At 60.6% G+C, this 20,132-nt stretch overlaps 1 protein-coding gene across 1 annotated transcript; it reads right to left on the bottom strand.

Moving 5' to 3' along the window:
* Nucleotides 1-35: 35 nt before the first annotated feature.
* TNS2 (tensin 2) lies at nucleotides 36-10,131 on the bottom strand. The gene is made up of 27 exons (XM_065754686.1): nucleotides 10,037-10,131; nucleotides 8,862-8,970; nucleotides 8,711-8,748; nucleotides 8,289-8,327; nucleotides 8,146-8,184; nucleotides 7,949-7,998; nucleotides 7,510-7,675; nucleotides 7,166-7,216; nucleotides 6,756-6,878; nucleotides 6,510-6,574; nucleotides 6,010-6,093; nucleotides 5,704-5,810; nucleotides 5,510-5,570; nucleotides 5,341-5,407; nucleotides 4,912-5,035; nucleotides 4,515-4,580; nucleotides 4,330-4,440; nucleotides 2,580-4,031; nucleotides 1,891-2,136; nucleotides 1,697-1,825; nucleotides 1,443-1,535; nucleotides 1,146-1,223; nucleotides 964-1,038; nucleotides 631-796; nucleotides 461-529; nucleotides 358-387; nucleotides 36-273 (listed from the first exon to the last, which is right to left on the bottom strand). Exons 1-27 carry the CDS (start codon nucleotides 10,097-10,099, stop codon nucleotides 105-107), a joined length of 3,870 nt encoding a protein of 1,289 aa, XP_065610758.1. The 5' UTR covers nucleotides 10,100-10,131; the 3' UTR covers nucleotides 36-104.
* Between the last annotated feature and the right edge of the window lie 10,001 nt (nucleotides 10,132-20,132).

Here is a 20,132-nt window from a genome sequence, read left to right as displayed (position 1 = left end):
GTTCTCCCCCCAATACATAATGTCCCCTCCCCCAACAGTTCCCCCATATTTGTGTGTCCCCCCCGCGTAGTAGTGCTATGCATCTTGGGGTGACCCCCCCCACCTCAGGGTGCTGTGCCATGCAGTGGTCGCTCGGGGGGGGGGCGGCGCAGCATCACTTTGGTGACAAAACTGACGATGGCGCGGGCAGGCTGCTCGGGGTCCAGCTCCGCAAAGAGGTGGCACGTGTTGCCCCCCGCCCCCCCAGCCTGCTTGGCCACGAAGCCGAAAATCCTGAGGGAGACGGGGGGGGCACAGTGCTCTGGCGGGGGGGCACAGAGCGAGGGGGGGGTCGGCTGTGCCCCCCCTGGTACTCACGTGGAAGTGGTGCCGTCTGCATTCACCCATCTGTATGCACAGAACTGTCAGGGACGGTACCCCCCCCCCCTCCCCAAATCTCCCATCTCCCTCAGATCATCACCTGCGGTCCTCGGGGTCAGTGCTGCAGAACGTGACGCTGCCCACGGGGTAATGGCGACGGAAGAAGAGCCTGGGACGGGAGGGAGGTAAAGGGGGGCAGCGGGTGCTCAGTGCAGGGCGGGGCCGTGGGGCCGTGGGGCCGTGGGGCGGGGCCGCGGGGCGCACTCCCACCTGCGCTGGCGGTCGGTGAGAGTGATGCCGCGCGCGGACACGTGGAAATGCGCGGTGCACTGCGGGGGGGGCGGCGCTCCGAGCACAGCGTCCGCCGCCATCGCCACCGCGCGCGGTCCCGTGAGCGCCTCCGTGCGCACCGAACCCAAATAGCGCACACTGCAACCTGCGGGACAGCGCTCCGCCACCGCCCCACAGCACACGTCCCAGTACTGCTCCCATCCCCGTAACCCCCCCTTTCCCATTGCCCCCACATTCCCAGTAACCCCCCCTGTTCCCAGTGCTCCCCCCCCCTTCCCAGCAGCCGCTCATCCCAATGCCCCCCACCCCCACCTGCTCCCTGACGCAGCAGTTCGGCGGCGGTGCTGATGTTGGGGACCCCGGTGCCCCCCACCTCCTGTAGTAGATCTGGGGGGTTGGGGGAGGGGGCACGGGGTGAGATCATGCGTGCCCCGCCCCCCCCCCCGAAAGGAGGGACACGCGGCGTGGGGTTACAGGGTGGGGGGGGCACACACCGGTGCAGGGGATGCGCAGCGCACACGGCAGTGACATGGGCTGGATGGAGTGCTGCAGCACCAGCGCGGGGAGACTGCCTGCGGGGGGGGCACTGCCACGACAACTGCCACGGACTCTCCCATAGTCCCCCCCCCCCCCTGGACCCCACTCCCATGGATCTCCCCACGGACCCTCCCACCAGAACCTCTCTCCACCACCCTCTCCGGGATCCTCCATCACGGACCCCTTCCCCCCGTGGACTTCCACACGAGTCTTCCATAGGACCCCCTCTCTGCCCCAAGACCCCCCCCCCTCACCGAAATGCGGCTCCTCCGCCCCTCCCCGGATTTTGACGCCGCGCGGTCCCGTCTCGATGAGGAAATGGCGCACGAGGCACTCGCGGGGGTCCCCTGGGGGCGAAATGGGGCAGTGAGGAGAAGTGGGGGGGAGAGGGTCCCAGTGACGGAGGAAAGGGTCTATGATTTCTGGGGGAGGGGGGGACTTCGCTGATTTCCGCCCTCCCGGGGTCTCTCAGTGCTTTGTTTCTTTCTGGGAGGGTCCCCGCCCGTACCTTTCCCGGCGGGGGGGCAGCCAGGGGGGGGCTGTGCCACGCGCAGCGCCAGCCCGTACCCCCCCCGGAAGGAGGTGCTGTCGCGGACGAGGAAGGCGCCGGGCTCGCGGTCCTTCAGCAGCGCCACGGCTAGGGGGCACAGCGTCACGGGAGGGGCCCTAATGAACGCCCCCCCCTAGTTAAACCCCACGGACCTTGCTCCCGTGACATTCCCGGTTTGTACCAGAACCTGGACGTGTCCTGGGCGAAAGCGGGGGGGTCGGCCGCGGCGGGAGGCGGGCGGGGGGGGGTCGTGCCCCCCCCTGGGGTGCTGCGCTCCTCTCGGGGAGGTCCCGACACGGGAGGGGCACAGTAAGAAGAGGGGGAGGGGAAGGAGGGAGAAGGGGAGGACTCCCCCTGGGGGTGGTCCTGAGTGGGGGAGTCCTGGGGGCTGCCGGGCTCTGTTAGGGGGATGGGGGAGCAGTGAGCCCCTGAGAGCCCCCCATAGTCCCCCACAAGAACCCACGCAACCCCCATTTTCCATAACCCCCATCACCCTGACTGCCTTCCCCAATGCCTCCTCCCCCCCAATACCCCCCACCCTCATAATGCCCTAAAGCCCTCTGCTCCCAACTCATCAAGTCCCCCATAAACCCCCCCTGGCCCCACCCTTCCCACACCCCCCATTTCCCTCTTGCCGACCCCACCGCAGGGCCCCCCCGACCGTCCCATGAGCGCCCTATAGCCCCCAGCCCACCAATAGCCTCCTCCGTATTCCCCTGCAACCCCCCCACAACCCCAACACCCCCTCCCCGTAGCCCCCCCCATTCCCTACCACTCCCCGCACCCAGCCCGTATCCACTCTCAGCCCCACCGCCCCTGCCCACATCCCCCCCCCACTCACCTCCCGCGCTCTCCCCGGGGCTCCCGGGGGTTCCACTTTTGGGGAGGGGCGGTCCCACAGGGAAGGGGCGTGGCTCGCAGAGGGGGCAGAGGGGCGTGACCAAAACAGACCCCGCCCCTTCAGACAGCGACCGCCGCGCGCGACGCCGCCCCCCGTCCTCGACCCCGCCCCCCGGGCACGGACAGGGAGGGGGAGGGGCCAGGCTGGGGCGGCGCTGGAGGGCGTGGCCTAAGTGGGCGTGGGCATGGGGTGCCATTGAGGTTTGGGTGCCATGGGGCATGGGGGCACTGTGGGGTGTCAGAGCACTGCTGTGGTGCGATGGGCTGCAAGGGGTCATCGGGGGGCTGTTGTAGGCACTATGAGGGACATGGGCACTGTGGGGCGCTGAGGCGCTGCTATGAGTTGACGGGGTGCTATGAAGTGGCACATGAGTCCTATGGGCACTTTGTGTGCTATGGGGTGCCAGAGTGTCATAAGGCACAGTAGGTCTATAGGGTGTTGGGGGACTATAGGATGCTGTGGGGCTATATGGTGTCAGGGGGCTGTGGGGTGATGGGGGGCTGTACGATGCTGTAGGGCTGTAGGTCATTGGGGTACTATAGGGTGTCAAGGTGCTATAGGGGTGGGAAGGGCTGTAGGGTGACGGGGGGCTATAGGATGCAGGGGGGGTACAGGATGTTGGGGGGCTGTGGGGTGTGGTGGGGGCACTATAGACTGTGGGGCTCCTATGGGGTGGTGTGGCACTACAAGGCACTGAGTCACTATAGGGTGTTGGGGTGCTATGGGGCATTAGGGAACAACAGGGTGCAGCAGTGCTATGGGGCACAGCATCACCATGAGGTGGTAGAGCACTATAGGACTCAAAGCAGCTGTGGGGCACAGGGTCCCTGTGGGGTGGCACAGTGCTATAGGGTGCTGCAGTGCTATGGTGCAAAGGGCAGCTATAGGGCATGGGGTCTCCGTGGAGCACTACATTGCCGTGGGGCACCAGAGTACTATAGGATGCTGCAGTGCTATGGGGCACAGGATCCTCGTGTGGGACAGGGCAGTTATGGGGTGCTGTGGTGCTATAGGATGCTGTGGTGCTATGGGACACGGGGCTGCTATGGAGTGCAGGGCCACTATGGGGCACTGCATCACTGTGGGGTGCCAAGGTGCTATGGGGCACAGGGTCTCCATGGGCCGCAGGGCTAATATAGGGCACAGGGGTTCTGTGTGGGGCACCAGGGGGGCTCTCCTCCTGCCCCCCCCCCAGCCCACAGCCTCCCAGCAGCTGCTCCAGCTCCCAGCGCTCTGCAGCCGTGGGGGGCGGGGGGTGCCCTGGAGAGCTCTGCAGTGGTGGGGGTGCAGCCGTGGAGGATTCCTCTTTCCATGGGGTGTCCCCGGGGGCCCCCTTGTCTTGCACGAGTGTGTGGGGGCTCTCCTCCTGCGGTCCCCCCTTCTGCGTCAGGTCTGTGGGAACACAGCACCATTGGGGGGGATGGGAGGGGTCCCAGGGGCATCCCACTGGAGTTTGGGGCCCCATGGGATGGGGTCCTATTTGGGGTTTGCAGACCCACAGGGGCTGGAGGTCCCATTCAATTTTGGGGTCCCATAGGGTCCCCTTGCTTCCCATTGGGAACTGTGGTCCCACCGCATCCCGTCGGGGTTTGGGATCCCTCTGCTGTCCCACTGAGGGGCAGTACCGGGGTGGCCCTTGGTGTGGGGTACTGTTGGGGGGCAGGGAGTCCTGTGGGTGCTGGCCCCTCACCGTCACTGCTGTCCTGGTGCCGCACATTGAAGCCATGGAAGGAATCGCGCCGCACCGTGGGGTCCCACGTGCACAGATCCACACACACAGTGCCACAGGGGGATGCCCAACCTGGGGGGAGATGTGGGGGTGGGGTTATAGGGGCTATGGGGGTTTATTATGGGCTGTGGGGGTGCCCCCCTCACCTTCCACTTTGTCAGGACTAGATGAGAACACAAACTCCACGGCAGCATCGGGGGGGAAGCGCTCATCTGAGGGGGGAAAGTGGGAACTGGGGGTGTGCAGCCCCACACCGCAGCAGAGCCCCCACCCATTGAGTCCCCGTGAACCCCCATGACTCAACGGAACACCCCCCTGACCCCCTCCCCCCATAACCTCTGACTCCCCCCAAGCCCCAACCACCAATGAATGACACCAAACCACTATGACCCCTCCCTGACCTCATGACACCTAATGACCCCTGACCCCCAGGGACCCCATTGATTCCCCAACCCCAGAACCCAAACGACCCCATAACTCCCCAACCATTGACACCCCTGACCCCATCACCCCCAAGGCCCCCCTGACCCCGCCGTGCCCCACCCTCGCACGCCAAGTCCAGCTCCTCCTTGCACAGCCGCAGCCGCTCCCCCTGCAGCGCACACGTGTGGAACTGCGCCCGGAACACAGCGCGGCGCGCGGAGCCCCAGCGCTGGTAGCACTGCACCTGCACGCGTGTGGCACGTGGCACGCGTCACGGCACGCATCGTGGCACGCGTCACGGCACGCATCGTGGCACGCGTCACGGCACGCGTCACGGCACGCATCGTGGCACACACTGTAGCATGTTATATCACATCATATCGCATCACACACGTAACACACATCACAGCGTATCGCAGCATTTTCACACCTGCCATATCCACGTCACACACGTCCATGTCACACGCACACAGTACGGGGGGTCCTGCACTGCCCCCATCCCATTCCCCTGTTGTATGCCCGTTTGGCACTCCCCCCTTGCACACTCACCAGGACATCGCCCTTCAGCAGCAGCGCGGGCTCCAGGCTGATGCAGACACTCTGTGGGCCGGGGGCACTGCGGGGTGGGGGGGGGAGGGGAGGGTTTGGGAACCCAAACTGGGGCAGGGGTTGGGGAGGTCAGGGGGCTCGGGTCCCCCCATGGGGTGGGGGCACTCACTATACGCCTGAGGTGTGCACCAGCTGCAGCGCCTGGTACAGCTTCAGGAATGGACGGAAGTCTGTGGGGCACAGCATGGGAAAGGGGGGTGTGGGGGCAGGGTTGAGGGCCACTTCCTGGGTGGAGTCACATTTGGGGATCACTTTAAAGGGGAAGGACCCCACTGTGGGGTCCCAATGGGGTGGGACACTCACCAGGCTGGAATCGGGGCAGGGGAGGCAGCAGCACATGGTGCAGGAATACAGGGCGGCTGTTCACCCGTGTGGCGCCCGACAGCAGCGCCCCAAAGTGCGCTATGTACCTGGGGGGCAGCGCCCCACATCAGCACCCCACAGTGCCATGCCCCAAACTGCATGCAGCCCAATACCACCCCACATCTCAGAAACAAGCATGTGCACCCAAACCTTACCCACCCAAACCCACACCCTGCACACCCCACACCCCTGCCCCCCAAATTCCACCTCCAACCCCCCTCCCCCCGCCCCTGTACCCCTCCCCACCTGCGCTGGGACGGCAGCATGTCACCCCCCACTCTCTCTTCACAGAACTGCTTCATGGTGGCGGTGCCCAAAGCCTGCTCCGCACTGTGGGATCAGCACAGCCCCACTGGGCCCCATAGATCCCCGCAGTCCCCGCCACTGTCCCCTGCAGCCCCATGCCCCAGAACTCTCCCGTATCAGCCCCCATTCCCCATAAGTCATAGCCTCCCATAGCCCCCAGACCCCCCACCAATGCCTCCCCCAACCCTCAGTCCCCCCCACCTCCCATAACCCCCCAGATCCCCATCACTTCCACATACCCCGTAACTCCCCACAACACCCAACGCTAACACCTCCCCCCATAATCTCGCCCTTCCCCACTCCATATCCCATATGTCATAGGCCCCCCCACCCTACACCTCATAGACCCAGCCAGCCCCCACCCTGCACCCCAATCCATAGACCCCACATCCCTCACCCCGTACCCCATAGTTCTCTGCACCCCACTATGACCCCCCTACCTGGCGCAGATGCGGCTGTAGTGCATATACGCTGCCACCACGACGCCCACTTTCCCCCTGTTGCCCTGAGGGAGTTGTGGGTCAGCGCTCCTCAGCCCCCATCTTACAATCCCCTGTGACACTCCACTCCCCCCAAGACTCCACAACCCCGAGGCCCTATATAGTCCTGCCCCTACAAACACCAAGGCCCTAAACCTCCCCCCCAACCCCAACCCCCCCACGATGCTGTGACCCCACCCCACGCACCCGGCAGTGCAGCACGGCCACACGGGGGGGCAGCGCACGCAGGCAGCGCTCCAACGCTTTGCAGATGGCGCACAGTGTGTCCAGGGGGGGGGCCAGCAGGTCTGGCCAGCCAAACTCCTGTACCTGCGGGTGGCCACGGAGTGACCCACAGCACGACCCATGTCCCTGACCCCACAGTCCGATCCCCCGAGGGCTCCACATCACGACCCATACTCCAACTCTGTGGCCCAAACCTCCCCAGGACCCCACACTCCAATCCCACACACCAACGCCACTGGAACCCCACATCTCAACCCCCACACTCCCCAAAACCCCACACTCCATGCCCCCCAGGACCCCAATGGTCCTGATTCCATAGCCCCAACCCCACACCATGGGACACCCTCGGACCCCCCCCCTGCAGTGCTGACCGTGGGGTGCAGGTGGATGAGGTCATGGCGCTTCTCTGAGAGGTTGAAGAGCTGCAGCAGAGAGGACACTGAGTCACAGCCCATGGTGGAGCCCCCCTCCCCCAACCGTCCCCAGGGGTCCCCGGCCCATCTTTATGGGGCTCTGTGTCCCCAGCGTCCTGTTCCCCTCTGCCCCGAGGACCCCATGTCCTGTTCCCATGTCCCCCTGCTTTGACCCTACATACCCCCATGTCCCGTCCCCAATCCATCCTCACAGTCCCTTTCCCCATGTCCCCCAGTGTCCTATGTCCCATCCCCAGTCTCCACATACCATTCCAAGGACCACCCCCCCGCCCCCCCCTCACTGTGTATCCGTCACGGTGCCGCGCACGCAGGAGGAGTGCGACATCACGGAGATCTCCGTGGAAGCGCCGCTCATCCGTCCCCACCGGGAACCGCACTGCGATCATCCGCTCCGTCACATAGCTCAGCTCCGCAGGGGGGGCACTGGGCACAGCCGGGGGGGGCAGCCTGGGGGCGTCACAAGGCAATAGATGGGGTCACTGGGGACTAGATGGGGACACGGAGTCATGGGGGACTGTACAGGGACACGGGGGACTACATGGGGACACGAGGGACTACATGGGGACACGGGGTCACGGAGAGATAAATGGGGCTATGGGGTCATGAGGGGTTACGAGGCTATAGGACATGGGTCCACATCCATGCTGGGGGGCAGGGGATGTGGGGACCGGTGATGGGGACAGTGCCCACAGAACCCCCCCCTCCCCACATCCATCGCACCTGGGCAGGGAACGATGCTGCCAGGGGACACTGGAGGGCAGACTTCTGTCCTGGGGGCACACAGAGCTCCAGTCCACACCCCACCCCAGTTCCAACCCCACCGCAATCCCACCTCAACCCTAACCCAATCCCATCCCAATCTCAATTCCACCCCAATCCCACCTCAACCCCCAACCCCAATCCCACCCGCCTCTCACCGGCTTCTCTCCATGCCTCGGTGGGGCAGTGTTTCTCCGCTGTGGGGCACACAGAGCTTAGGGGGCACTGTAGGGTGCGCCAACATTGCTGCAGGGTGGGGGTGGGGGTGCGGGTGGGGGTGGGCCCCAGCCCCATAACTTACCAGCTCGGGAGGGGGCGGGGGGTGGCACGGAGATGTGACCTACAGGGGCAGAACAGTTACTGTAGCTCCATAGAAAAAATCTGGCCCCATAGCGGGCCTCCAGCCCCACAGACGTTCCTTCCACAACCCACAACCCAAACCCCCAGGGGAACTGAGGCATGGAGCAGTGCTTCCCCCGCCCATGTCCGTCCGTCCATCCGCTGTTTGTCCAGCTGCAGCCCCTGGCGCACAGCCAAGCGCTCTGCGTGGGGGCACAGGGACATCACGGGGATGTGGGGACAGGGAGTTGTGGGGAAGCAGGGACGTGGGTCTTTCTCTGCCTACAGAATCCCAGTGGCTCTGGGGACCTGGAGGGGGCATCCCTGGACCACCAAACATCACCGAATGTCACCCCATGGCCCCCGTGCCCCCCCGGTCCTCACCTTGGCCTCACAGCGCTTATGGGATACGATCTTGCAGACTGTGGGGACAAGGACATAGGAACATGCGGACACACAACTTTGGGGCCACGGGCACACAAAGACATGGGTCATTGGGACACTGGGGACACATGGGGATACAGTGCTGCGTCACCTCGGCAGAGCAGCCCATGGGCGCCCACGCTGTCCTGACAGACGGCGCAGGACCGGGACCTCTTCCGGAACGACTTCTCCTGGAAAGTGTGGGGCGGCACCGGGGGGGGCTGTGGGGCGGTATAGGGAGACAGCGAGGGAACGGGGAGACATGTGGACACAGTGGGGATGTGGTGCTTGGGGATGACCCCCCCCCGCTGCCTCCGTGTTTGTGACCCACATCCCCCACACGCAGTGTCCCTCTGCAGGAAGCAGTTCAGGCACAGCCCAGGAAATGGCCCTAGGGGGAGCGGGCGTGGGAAACGGGTGGGGGGGACACAGAGCGGAGCGCACTCCCAGTGCACACTGTAGGGCAGCCTCACAAGGGAGAACACAGCAACGGGGTGAGCACACACCACACTTGTCTCCCCCAATGGGGGCACCCTGATCCCAAATGTGACCCTCTCTGCCCCATGTGTGTCCCCATCCCCGTGAAATTCCACTGCCCCTCAACTCTGTTCCCCCCCACTCCATCCTTGATCCCCAAACCCACAGATCTGCCTCCCCCTCTGCCCCCCTCCCCATGTCCCCACCACAAAGGGAGCTGCAACGCAAAGTGTGACCCACTCTTCCCCCCCACAGTCCAAATCTGCAGTGCCACTTCCCACCCCATTTCTGATCCCAAACCCCATAGAGCTGTCCCTCCACTCACAGCCTACCAGTGACTGTTTTAACCCCAGGAGTACACTATCACCTGACACGTGTCCTCAATCCCCGTGGACTTCCAACCCCCCATAATCCCCCACCCCTCCCCAGTCCTCCATCCTGGTCCTCATGTCATTGCCCCACAGTGCCCCCACCCCACACATGACAGACCCCATCGTCCCATCTGCACGATCCACCACGGAGTTCCTATTATACCATATATCCCCCCACACTGTGCCACCCATCCCTCCACTCCCACACGTGACCGCACCTCACCCCACGACCCCCCCACTAGAGACCCCTACAAATGTGACGCACTTCTAAGATTCCACGTGGGACCCTCCTATACGCCCTCAAACCCCCTCTCACGTAACACCCCCCACTCCCCCCATTCCCACACACACTCAACTCATGCGATGCCTCGCGGGACTCCCCCAACCCCCATCCACGCCCTCCCCACCCTCCCGCGTCCTCCCCCTCGTCTCCCTGTACCGGGTGGGGTTCTCTCCGCCCCAGGACCCGCAGGAGACCCCCCACGGCCCCGCGTGGGTTCATGGCGATGCGCACGGCACTCGGGAGGCGGTGTGTCTGGGGGGGCCCGCGCTCCACCCGCTGCTGCCGTTTCCCGTCCGAAGTGCCCCCCCCGCGAGGTGGAGGAAATGGGGAGGGAGGGGTCGGACCCACACCATGGCCCCACCCCCTTCACCGCCCCCCTGCCCCACTTCAGGGCTGTTTAACCCCTTCGGGGCCAGAGAGGAGAAGAGCGGAAGCCCCCTCCATGTGGTCATGGAGTGTTGTATGGAGTGCCCTATAGGGCTGCGGTCGGGGGGACATCCCCTCATGGGGATGCTCCCATAACCCACATTGCACCTCCACCCTGCAGCCCCCCCAATGCTACCACAGAGCTCAGAACTCCACAGTCCCATACCCACAATGGTTCAAGGACTTTGCTGCCTGAACATCTCATTTCTTCTCTGTTCCGTCCCCCGGTGGAACCACAGCCCCCAGCCTACACAATGTGGCTGCCGCTCCCCTTCCTCCTCGGGGGAGGTCCCTCCGATTGGAGCTTCATCCACACATCGATGACATTTCTGTCTCTGAGGCTGTGAAACAGTAAAAGTTCAGCACAGGTAGCGTGAGCGGGGGGGGAAGACGCATACACCCCCGTGGGGTCTGATGACACTGTAGATGTCCCCTCCTGGGTGAAAGTGAACGTTTCTTTGTCCTCTTCCTGCAACAGAACCATCAAGAATGTACCTTTCCCCTCTAACACAACTGTTGTCCATGGCCGTGTGGCTGCTCGCCAAAGAGTGGTGACGTTGGCCACATTCGTGACGGCAGCTGCTGGCGGGGCTCTGTGGCAGCATTCAGGCACCAAGAACCGATTGTTCATCGCCACCTTCTGTCTGGTTTCCGAAGTGGGCACACAGACAGGTTCTATGGGGTGTGCGTCCTGGACTTCATCGGTCCGTTCTCTCTGAGCTCTGTGACATGAGAATTCCTGCGTTGTGGTGCAGCAGAAATGGGGAACTGTGGTACAGAGCGACCTTTGATTCAAGGAGCGCACTGTAAAGCATCGCTATTTCTTTGGGGTCTGGGACTGACGCTTGAGCCAGAAGACTGCATGCCGCCATGCAGGTGAGCACCAGGTTCGCCTATCGAGGACGCCTGCAAAGGCAAAGCAGCACAAAGAAGGAGGTGCTACAGAAGGAAGGAAAGGGAATGCTCACCTGCCTCTGAGGACTGAGGCTCACAGGGAAAGAGCACTGAAAGAGGGAGCTCCAACAAAAGACCCTTCCTCAGTGGCAGTCAGCACTGGGAGCACAGGTGGAAGCAGTTCAGCTGTGGGAGAGGATACGTGGTTCCACAGCTCCCTACCCACATTTAAGGGCTGACTGCCACAGGAGTAGGATCTCTACCTGCAGTCTACCTGCCATGCACTGTGAGGTGAGCTCCAGTCCTCAAGAAAGGATACGCGATTCCTTCTTTATCACTGAATTGTGATCTCCGCATTTCTTGGGGGGTTGGACACTGCTTGAAGGCAGCTGTAAGCACCCTAAGGCTGCAGCAGGCTGACTGCATTCTGCAGTTCCGGGAATGCTCTTTTCCACGAAGGGATTCTGTGTCCTCATGATCCAGTTTGAACATTTCCTGTTAATTCTTGATTGTCTGCAGATTTCTAAGGGCCATAAACTCCACCTTTTATTGCACACCAAAAAAAGCAAAAATAAATGCTTTTCTTGTACTCCATATTTAGTAAACAAATGCATGAAAACACAAACAAAATGGAGACTGAGAGGACATCCCTATAGCCCTGTGCTTTCTGCTAACGAGCCGTCGCTTCGTAACCATTACACTGCCACAGTTGTAGGAGTTTGGTGCGTGAATGTTAAACAACAGTGTAACTGATACTGGCAAAACAAAACAAAAAAACCCCAAACAAACAAAAAGCATGACCACGCCAATTTTTTGACCATTTTCTACAGATATTCACGAGGACTTAACACAGGTTTCTTGGGTTTGAAAAAGATTTCCTTGAGTACATTCATGGTTCATTTTGTTTATTTATACGTTTCCGCCCATCTCCTAAATGTGATCTTCTCTGACATCAAAAGGAGAACGGAACGTCAGGGGCGGCGCTACGGATCCGCGTCAGTGCCGGAGAAGTTCTTTACGCGGTCTCTGCTGCCGCCGCGTGGACACTGCGCGGAACTGCCACGAGGTTGTTTGGTCACGGTGGCAACAGAACGCATGCGCGGAGAAGCAGCGAACGTACGTTCTGATCGCTCAGCGCTGTTGTAGTTCAGTGGTGGTGCTCTCAGTGCAGGTGTGTACAGGTGGGGTGGGGTTGTGGGGCCCATCCTGTGCTGAGATGGTTGTCAGCCACTACACTACCAAACTGGAAGACACCACGTAAGCTGGGTGACACTGTGAGTACTGAAGCTCCTGCTTCTTGAGTAAATGGGAAGCGTGGCTTTTTGATAACAGTACCTATAGAGCCCTAGAAGTGGGGCTGAATGCAGTGCAGTCAGCACACAGAACTGCAAAGCGACCCTGCTAACTGATGCAGGGCTGTTTGGGAACCCTATGAACCTATGCACAGCCAGTCTGCCAATCTTTATCATGCTTACTCCTCAGAACGATACTACGCATGCACAAAAAATTTTTATAACATAATCAAACTGCTGCTTCCTCTGAAGTACCGGCGAGCAGCTCGTTTGTGGCCCGCCAGACCAACAATGTTTGCCTCCTCCACGTTTAGTATTCCGCCTCTTTTTTCTTGCCTCTTATGTGCTGATGGCGATTCCGATGCGGGAAGCGGCCATTTTCGTTCGGTTTTCCCCTATGCACGCCGCGGGCACCCAATTGGCTGGTCTCCGCACGAGAGCACCAGGAGCCTGCCCGGGCCACGGGCACACGCAGTAGCCACCACAACTATCACCAGGAACAGCATCTCCCCCCCCAACCAACACCAGGAACAGCATCTCCCCCCCAACAACAACACCAGCAACATCACCTCCCCCCCAACAACTAACACCACCAACAGCATCTCCCCCCAACCAACACCGCCAACAGCATCTCCCCCTCATCCCCTTTCTCTCCCACCCCCACCTCCGTGTCTTCTCTCAGTATGACTCCCTGATCTCACCCCCAGTGATACCTCAACATCACCCCAGTGATAACAATGTCCCCCAAAAAACGTCATCTTCCAGCATCTCCCCAGTGTCACACCTTGACTTCAGCCCCCACTGATACCCCAACATGACCCCCCCATGTCACTGCTTTTTGTCACCCTCCAACAGTGTCACCCCAAATCTCACCCACGTCTCTCCTCAATGTGACCCATAGCAGTCCCACAGTGCCCCATCACGTTATGACCCCCGGGAGGCGGCAAAGCGCCGGAAAGCAGAGAGCAGAACATGGCAGCCGGGGGTGGGACAGGCAGTGCCAGCAGGGCGTCCCCTGCACCAAAGGGCACTGTGCCTCTCCCCCACCGCTGCCTCTCTCCAGCTGTGCTTCTCCCCAGGGTCTGCAGGGTTTGTTCCATTGCTGCACCGCATCTGCGTGGCCAGCGCAGGACACGGAGCCCAAGTGGAACTCCTGCTCGCACAACAGCTCTTGGTTTGGTGCCCTGACACAGCTCCCAACAATGTCACCCCAAAATGTCACCCCACAGCCACTCCCTGATTCCACCCTCAGTGGTTCTCCAACATCACTCCCAGCATGACCTCATCATCCACACCCCACATCAGTCCAAAACAGTGCCCCCAGTAACATCCCCAGCATCTCTCTCCTAAGTCCCACCCAGTGTCACTTCCCAACATCACAACAATGTCACTGTGTCACTCGGGGATGTCCCCAGGAGCGTCACCCCCACATCACTCCTTGCTGTTAAACATCAGTGGTATTCCAACATTACCGCACCACTTTGCTCTCCAGTGTCCCCCGAATATAACCGCAGTACCATCCCTCAGTGTCACCCATCAGTGCCACTCCAACCAACACCAGGAACAGCATCTCCCCCCCTCCAACCAACACCAGGAACAGCATCTCCCCCCCCCCAACCAACACCAGGAACAGCCTCTCCGCCCCCCAACAAACACCAGGAACAGCATCTCCCCCCCAACCAACACCAGGAACAGCATCTCCCCCCCCCAACCAACACCAGGAACAGCATCTCCCCCCCCCCAACCAACACCAGGAACAGCATCTCCCCGCCAACAACACCAGCGACAGCATCGCCCCCCCCAACAAAACCACCAGCGACAGCATCGCCCCCCCAACAACAACACCAGCAACAGCATCGCCCCCCCCAGCAACACCACCAGCGACAGCATCGCCCCCCCCAGCAACACCACCAGCGACAGCATCGCCCCCCCAACAACAACACCACCAACAGCGTCTATCCCCCCCAACCAACACCGCCAACAGCGTCTCCCCCTCATCCCCTTTCTCTCCCCCCCACTTCCGTGTCTTCTCTCAGTATGACTCCCTGATCTCACCCCCAGTGATACCTCAACATCACCCCAGTGATAACAATGTCCCCCAAAAAACGTCATCTTCCAGCATCTCCCCAGTGTCACTCCTTGACTTCAGCCCCCACTGATACCCCAACATGACCCCCCCATGTCACTGCTTTTTGTCACCCTCCAACAGTGTCACCCCAAATCTCCCCCACGTCTCTCCTCAATGTGACCCATAGCAGTCCCACAGTGCCCCATCACGTTATGACCCCCGGGAGGCGGCAAAGCGCCGGAAAGCAGAGAGCAGAACCCGGCAGCGGGGGGTGGGACAGGCAGTGCCAGCAGGGCGTCCCCTGCACCAAAGGGCACTGTGCCCCTCCCCCACCGCTGTCTCTCTCCAGCTGTGCTTCTCCCCAGGGTCTGCAGGGTTTGTTCCATTGCTGCACCGCATCTGCGTGGCCAGCGCAGGACACGGAGCCCAAGTGGAACTCCTGCTCGCACAACAGCTCTTGGTTTGGTGCCCTGACACAGCTCCCAACAATGTCACCCCAAAATGTCACCCCACAGCCACTCCCTGATTCCACCCTCAGTGGTTCTCCAACATCACTCCCAGCATGACCCCATCATCCACACCCCACATCAGTCCAAAACAGTGCCCCCAGTAACATCCCCAGCATCTCTCTCCTAAGTCCCACCCAGTGTCACTTCCCAACATCACAACAATGTCACTGTGTCACTCGGGGATGTCCCCAGGAGCGTCACCCCCACATCACTCCTTGCTGTTAAACATCAGTGGTATTCCAACATTACCGCACCACTTTGCTCTCCAGCGTCCCCCCAATATAACCGCAGTACCATCCCTCAGTGTCACCCATCAGTGCCACCCCAACCAACAACAGGAACAGCCTCTCCGCCCCCCAACCAACACCAGGAACAGCCTCTCCGCCCCCCAACCAACACCAGGAACAGCCTCTCCGCCCCCCAACAAACACCAGGAACAGCCTCTCCCCCCCCCAACCAACACCAGGAACAGCATCTCCCCCCCCAACCAACACCAGGAACAGCATCTCCCCCCCCCCAACCAACACCAGGAACAGCATCTCCCCCCCCCAACCAACACCAGGAACAGCATCTCCCCGCCAACAACACCAGCGACAGCATCGCCCCCCCCAACAAAACCACCAGGAACAGCATCTCCCCCCCCCAACCAACACCAGGAACAGCATCGCCCCCCCCAGCAACACCACCAGCGACAGCATCGCCCCCCCCAGCAACACCACCAGCGACAGCATCGCCCCCCCAACAACAACACCAGCGACAGCGTCTATCGCCCTGCAACCAACACCACCAACAGCGTCTATCCCCCCCAACCAGCACCACCAACAGCGTCTCCCCCCCAACCAGCACCACCAACAGCGTCTCCCCCTCATCCCCTTTCTCTCCCCCCCACCTCCGTGTCTTTTCTCAGTATGACTCCCTGATCTCACCCCCAGTGATACCTCAACATCACCCCAGTGATAGCAATGTCCCCCCAAAAACGTCATCTTCCAGCATCTCCCCAGTGTCACTCCTTGACTTCAGCCCCCACTGATACCCCAACATGACCCCCCCATGTCACTGCTTTTTGTCACCCTCCAACAGTGTCACCCCAAATCTCCCCCACGTCTCTCCTCAATGTGACCCATAGCAGTCCCACAGTGCCCCATCACGTTATGACCCCCGGGAGGCGGCAAAGCGCCGGAAAGCAGAGAGCAGAACATGGCAGCGGGGGGTGGGACAGGCAGTGCCAGCAGGGCGTCCCCTGCACCAAAGGGCACTGTGCCTCTCCCCCACCGCTGCCTCTCTCCAGCTGTGCTTCTCCCCAGGGTCTGCAGGGTTTGTTCCATTGCTGCACCGCATCTGCGTGGCCAGCGCAGGACACGGAGCCCAAGTGGAACTCCTGCTCACACAACAGCTCATGGTTTGGTGCCCTGACACAGCTCCCAGCAGTGTCACCCCAAAATGTGACCATCCCTCAGTGTCACCCATCAGTGCCAACCCCCCAAAAACACCAGCAACAGCATCTCCCCCCCCCAAACAACACCAGCAACAGCATCTCCCCACCCAAACAACACTACGAACAGCATCTCCCCCCCCAAACAACACTACGAACAGCATCTCCCCGCTAACAACACCAGCAACAGCATCTCCCACCCAACAACAACACCAGCAACAGCATCTCCCCCCCAAAAACACCAGCAAGAGCATTTCCCCCCCAAACAACACCAGCAACAGCATCTCCCCCCCAACAACAACACCAGCAACAGCATCTGCCCCCCAACAACAACACCAGCAACAGCATCTCCCCCCCAACAACAACACCAGCAACAGCATCTCCCCCCCCAACAACAACACCAGCAACAGCATCTCCCCCCCAACAACAACACCAGCAACAGCATCTCCCCCCCAACAACAACACCAGCAACAGCATCTCCCCCCCAACAACAACACCAGCAACAGCATCTCCCCCCCCAACAACAACACCAGCAACAGCATCTCCCCCCCCAACAACACCAGCAACAGCATCTCCCCCCCAACAAAAACACCAGCAACAGCATCTCCCCCCCAACAACAACACCAGCAACATGATCTCGCCCCCAACAACAACACCAGCAACAGCATCTCCCCCCCAACAACAACACCAACAACAGCACCTAACCCAACAACAACACCAGGAACAGCATCTCTACCCCAACAACACCAACAACAGCATTTCCCCCAAACAACAACAGCAGCAACATCATCTCCCCCTCAACAACAACACCAGCAACAGCATCTCCCCCCCCCAAACAACACTACAAACAGCATCTCCCCACCCAAACAACACTACGAACAGCATCTCCCCCCCCCAAACAACACCAGCAACAGCATCTCCCCCCCAACAACACCACCAAAAACAGCATCTCACCCCCAACAACAACACCAACAACAGTATCTCCCCCCAACAACAACACCAATAAAAGCATCTCCCCCCCAACAACAACACCAGCATCAGAATCTCCCCCCCAAAAACAACAGCAACAGCATCTCCCCCCCAACAACAACAGCAGCAACAGCATCTGCCCCCCAACAACAACACCAGCAACAGCATCTCCCCCCCAAGAACAACACCAGCAACAGCATCTCCCCCCCAAGAACAACACCAGCAACAGCATCTCCCCCCAACAACAACACCAGCAACAGCATCTCCCCCCCCAACAACAACACCAGCAACAGCATCCCCCCCCAAGAACAGCAGCAACAACAGCATCTCCCCACCCAAACAACAACAGCAGCAACAGCATCTCCCCCCCAACAACAACAGCAGCAACAGCATCTCCCTCCCAACAACAACAGCAGCAACAGCATCTCCCCCCCCAAACAACACCAGCAACAGCATCTCCCCCCCAAACACCAGCAACAGCATCTCCCGCCCCAACAACAATACCAGCAACAGCATCTCCCCCTCAAACAACACCAGCAACAGCATCTCCCTCCCCCAAACAACACTACAAACAGCATCTCTCCACCCAAACAACACTACGAACAGCATCTCCCCCACCAAACAACACCAGCAACAGCATCTCCCCCCCCAAACAACACCAGCAACAGCATCACACCCCAACAACAACACCAGCAACAGCATCTCCCCCCCAACAACAACACCAGCAACAGCATCTCCCCCCCAAAAACAACACCAGCAACAGCATCTCCCCCCCAACAACAACACCAGCAACATGATCTCCCCCCCAACAACAACACCAGCATCAGAATCTCCCCCCCAACAACAACACCAACAACAGCACCTAACCCAACAACAACACCAGCAACAGCATCCCCCCCCAAGAACAGCAGCAACAACAGCATCTCCCCACCCAAACAACAACAGCAGCAACAGCATCTCCCCCCCAACAACAACACCAGCAACAGCATCTCCCCCCCAACAACAACACCAGCAACAGCATCCCCCCCCAAGAACAGCAGCAACAACAGCATCTCCCCACCCAAACAACAACAGCAGCAACAGCATCTCCCCCCCAACAACAACAGCAGCAACAGCATCTCCCTCCCAACAACAACAGCAGCAACAGCATCTCCCCCCCCAAACAACACCAGCAACAGCATCTCCCCCCCAAACACCAGCAACAGCATCTCCCGCCCCAACAACAATACCAGCAACAGCATCTCCCCCCCAACAACAACACCAGCAACAGCATCTCCCCCCCAACAACAACACCAGCAAAAGCATCTCCCCCCCAAGAACAACACCAGCAACAGCATCTCCCCCCAACAACAAAAGCAGCAACAGCATCTCCCCCCCAACCAACACCAGGAACAGCATCTACACCCCAACCCCTTGGTCTCCCACCCCCACCGTCACCCCCACCTCCATGTCTTCTCTCAGTGTGACTCCCTGATCTCACCCCCAGTGATACCCCAACACCACCCCAGTGACAGCAAACAATGTCCCCCAACAGCGTCATCTTCCAGCATCACCCCAGTGTCACTCCTATGACTTCAGCCCCCACTGATACCCCAACGTAACCCCCCAATGTCACTGCTGTGTGTCACCCCCCAACAGTGTCACCCCACATCTCCCCTCGATGTGACCCATAGCAGTCCCACAGTGCCCCATCGCTTTATGACCCCCGGGAGGCGGCAAAGCGCCGGAAAGCAGAGAGCAGAACCCGGCAGCGGGGGGTGGGACAGGCAGTGCCAGCAGGGCGTCCCCTGCCCCAAAGGGCACTGTGCCCCTCCCCCACCGCTGCCTCTCTCCAGCTGTGCTTCTCCCCAGGGTCTGCAGGGTTTGTTCCATTGCTGCACCGCATCTATCTGCGTGGCCAGCGCAGGACACGGAGCCCAAGTGGAACTCCTGCTCGCACAACAGCTCTTGGTGTGGTGCCCAGCACAGCCCCACAGCGGCACCCCGAAACGTCGCCCACTGTTACCCCGATTTCCCCCTCAGTGGTTCTCCAACATCACTCCCAGCACGACCCCACCATCCACACCTCACCCCAAATCAGTGCCCCCGGTAACGTTCCCACCATCCCTCTACTAAGCCCCCCCCAGTGTCACTTCCCAACATCACCCCAATGTCACTGCGTCACTCGGGGGTGTCCCAGCAGCGTCACCCCCACAACACTCCGTGCTGTTAAACATCAGTGGTACCCCAACATCTCCGCACCACTTCACTCTCCAATGTCCCCCAATATCACCTCAGTACCATCCCTCAGTGTCACCCATCAGTGCCACCCCCCCACAACAACCAACACCAACAACAGCATCTCCCCCCAAAAAACAACAGCAACAGCATCTCCCCCCAACAACAGCAGCAACAGCATCTCCCCCCCAACAACAACAGCAGTAACAGCATCTCCCCCCCAACAACACCAGCAACAGCATCTCCCCCCCAACAACACCAGCAGTAACAGCATCTTCCCCACAACAACAACACCAGCAACAGCATCTCCCCCCAACAACAACACCAACAACAGCATCTCCCCCCAACAACACCAGCAACAGCATCTCCCCCCCCCAACAACAACTCCAGCAACAGCATCTCCCCCCCAACAACAACATCAGCAACAGCATCTCCCCCACCAAAC

The sequence above is a fragment of the Cyrtonyx montezumae genome, unplaced genomic scaffold (assembly GCF_038088225.1).
Source record: "Cyrtonyx montezumae isolate F1298 unplaced genomic scaffold, pur_monq_1.0 scaffold_92, whole genome shotgun sequence".
NCBI lineage: Eukaryota > Metazoa > Chordata > Aves > Galliformes > Odontophoridae > Cyrtonyx > Cyrtonyx montezumae.
The sequence above is the reverse complement of the archived record's forward strand: the minus strand, read 5'-3'. Positions and strand labels throughout refer to the sequence as shown.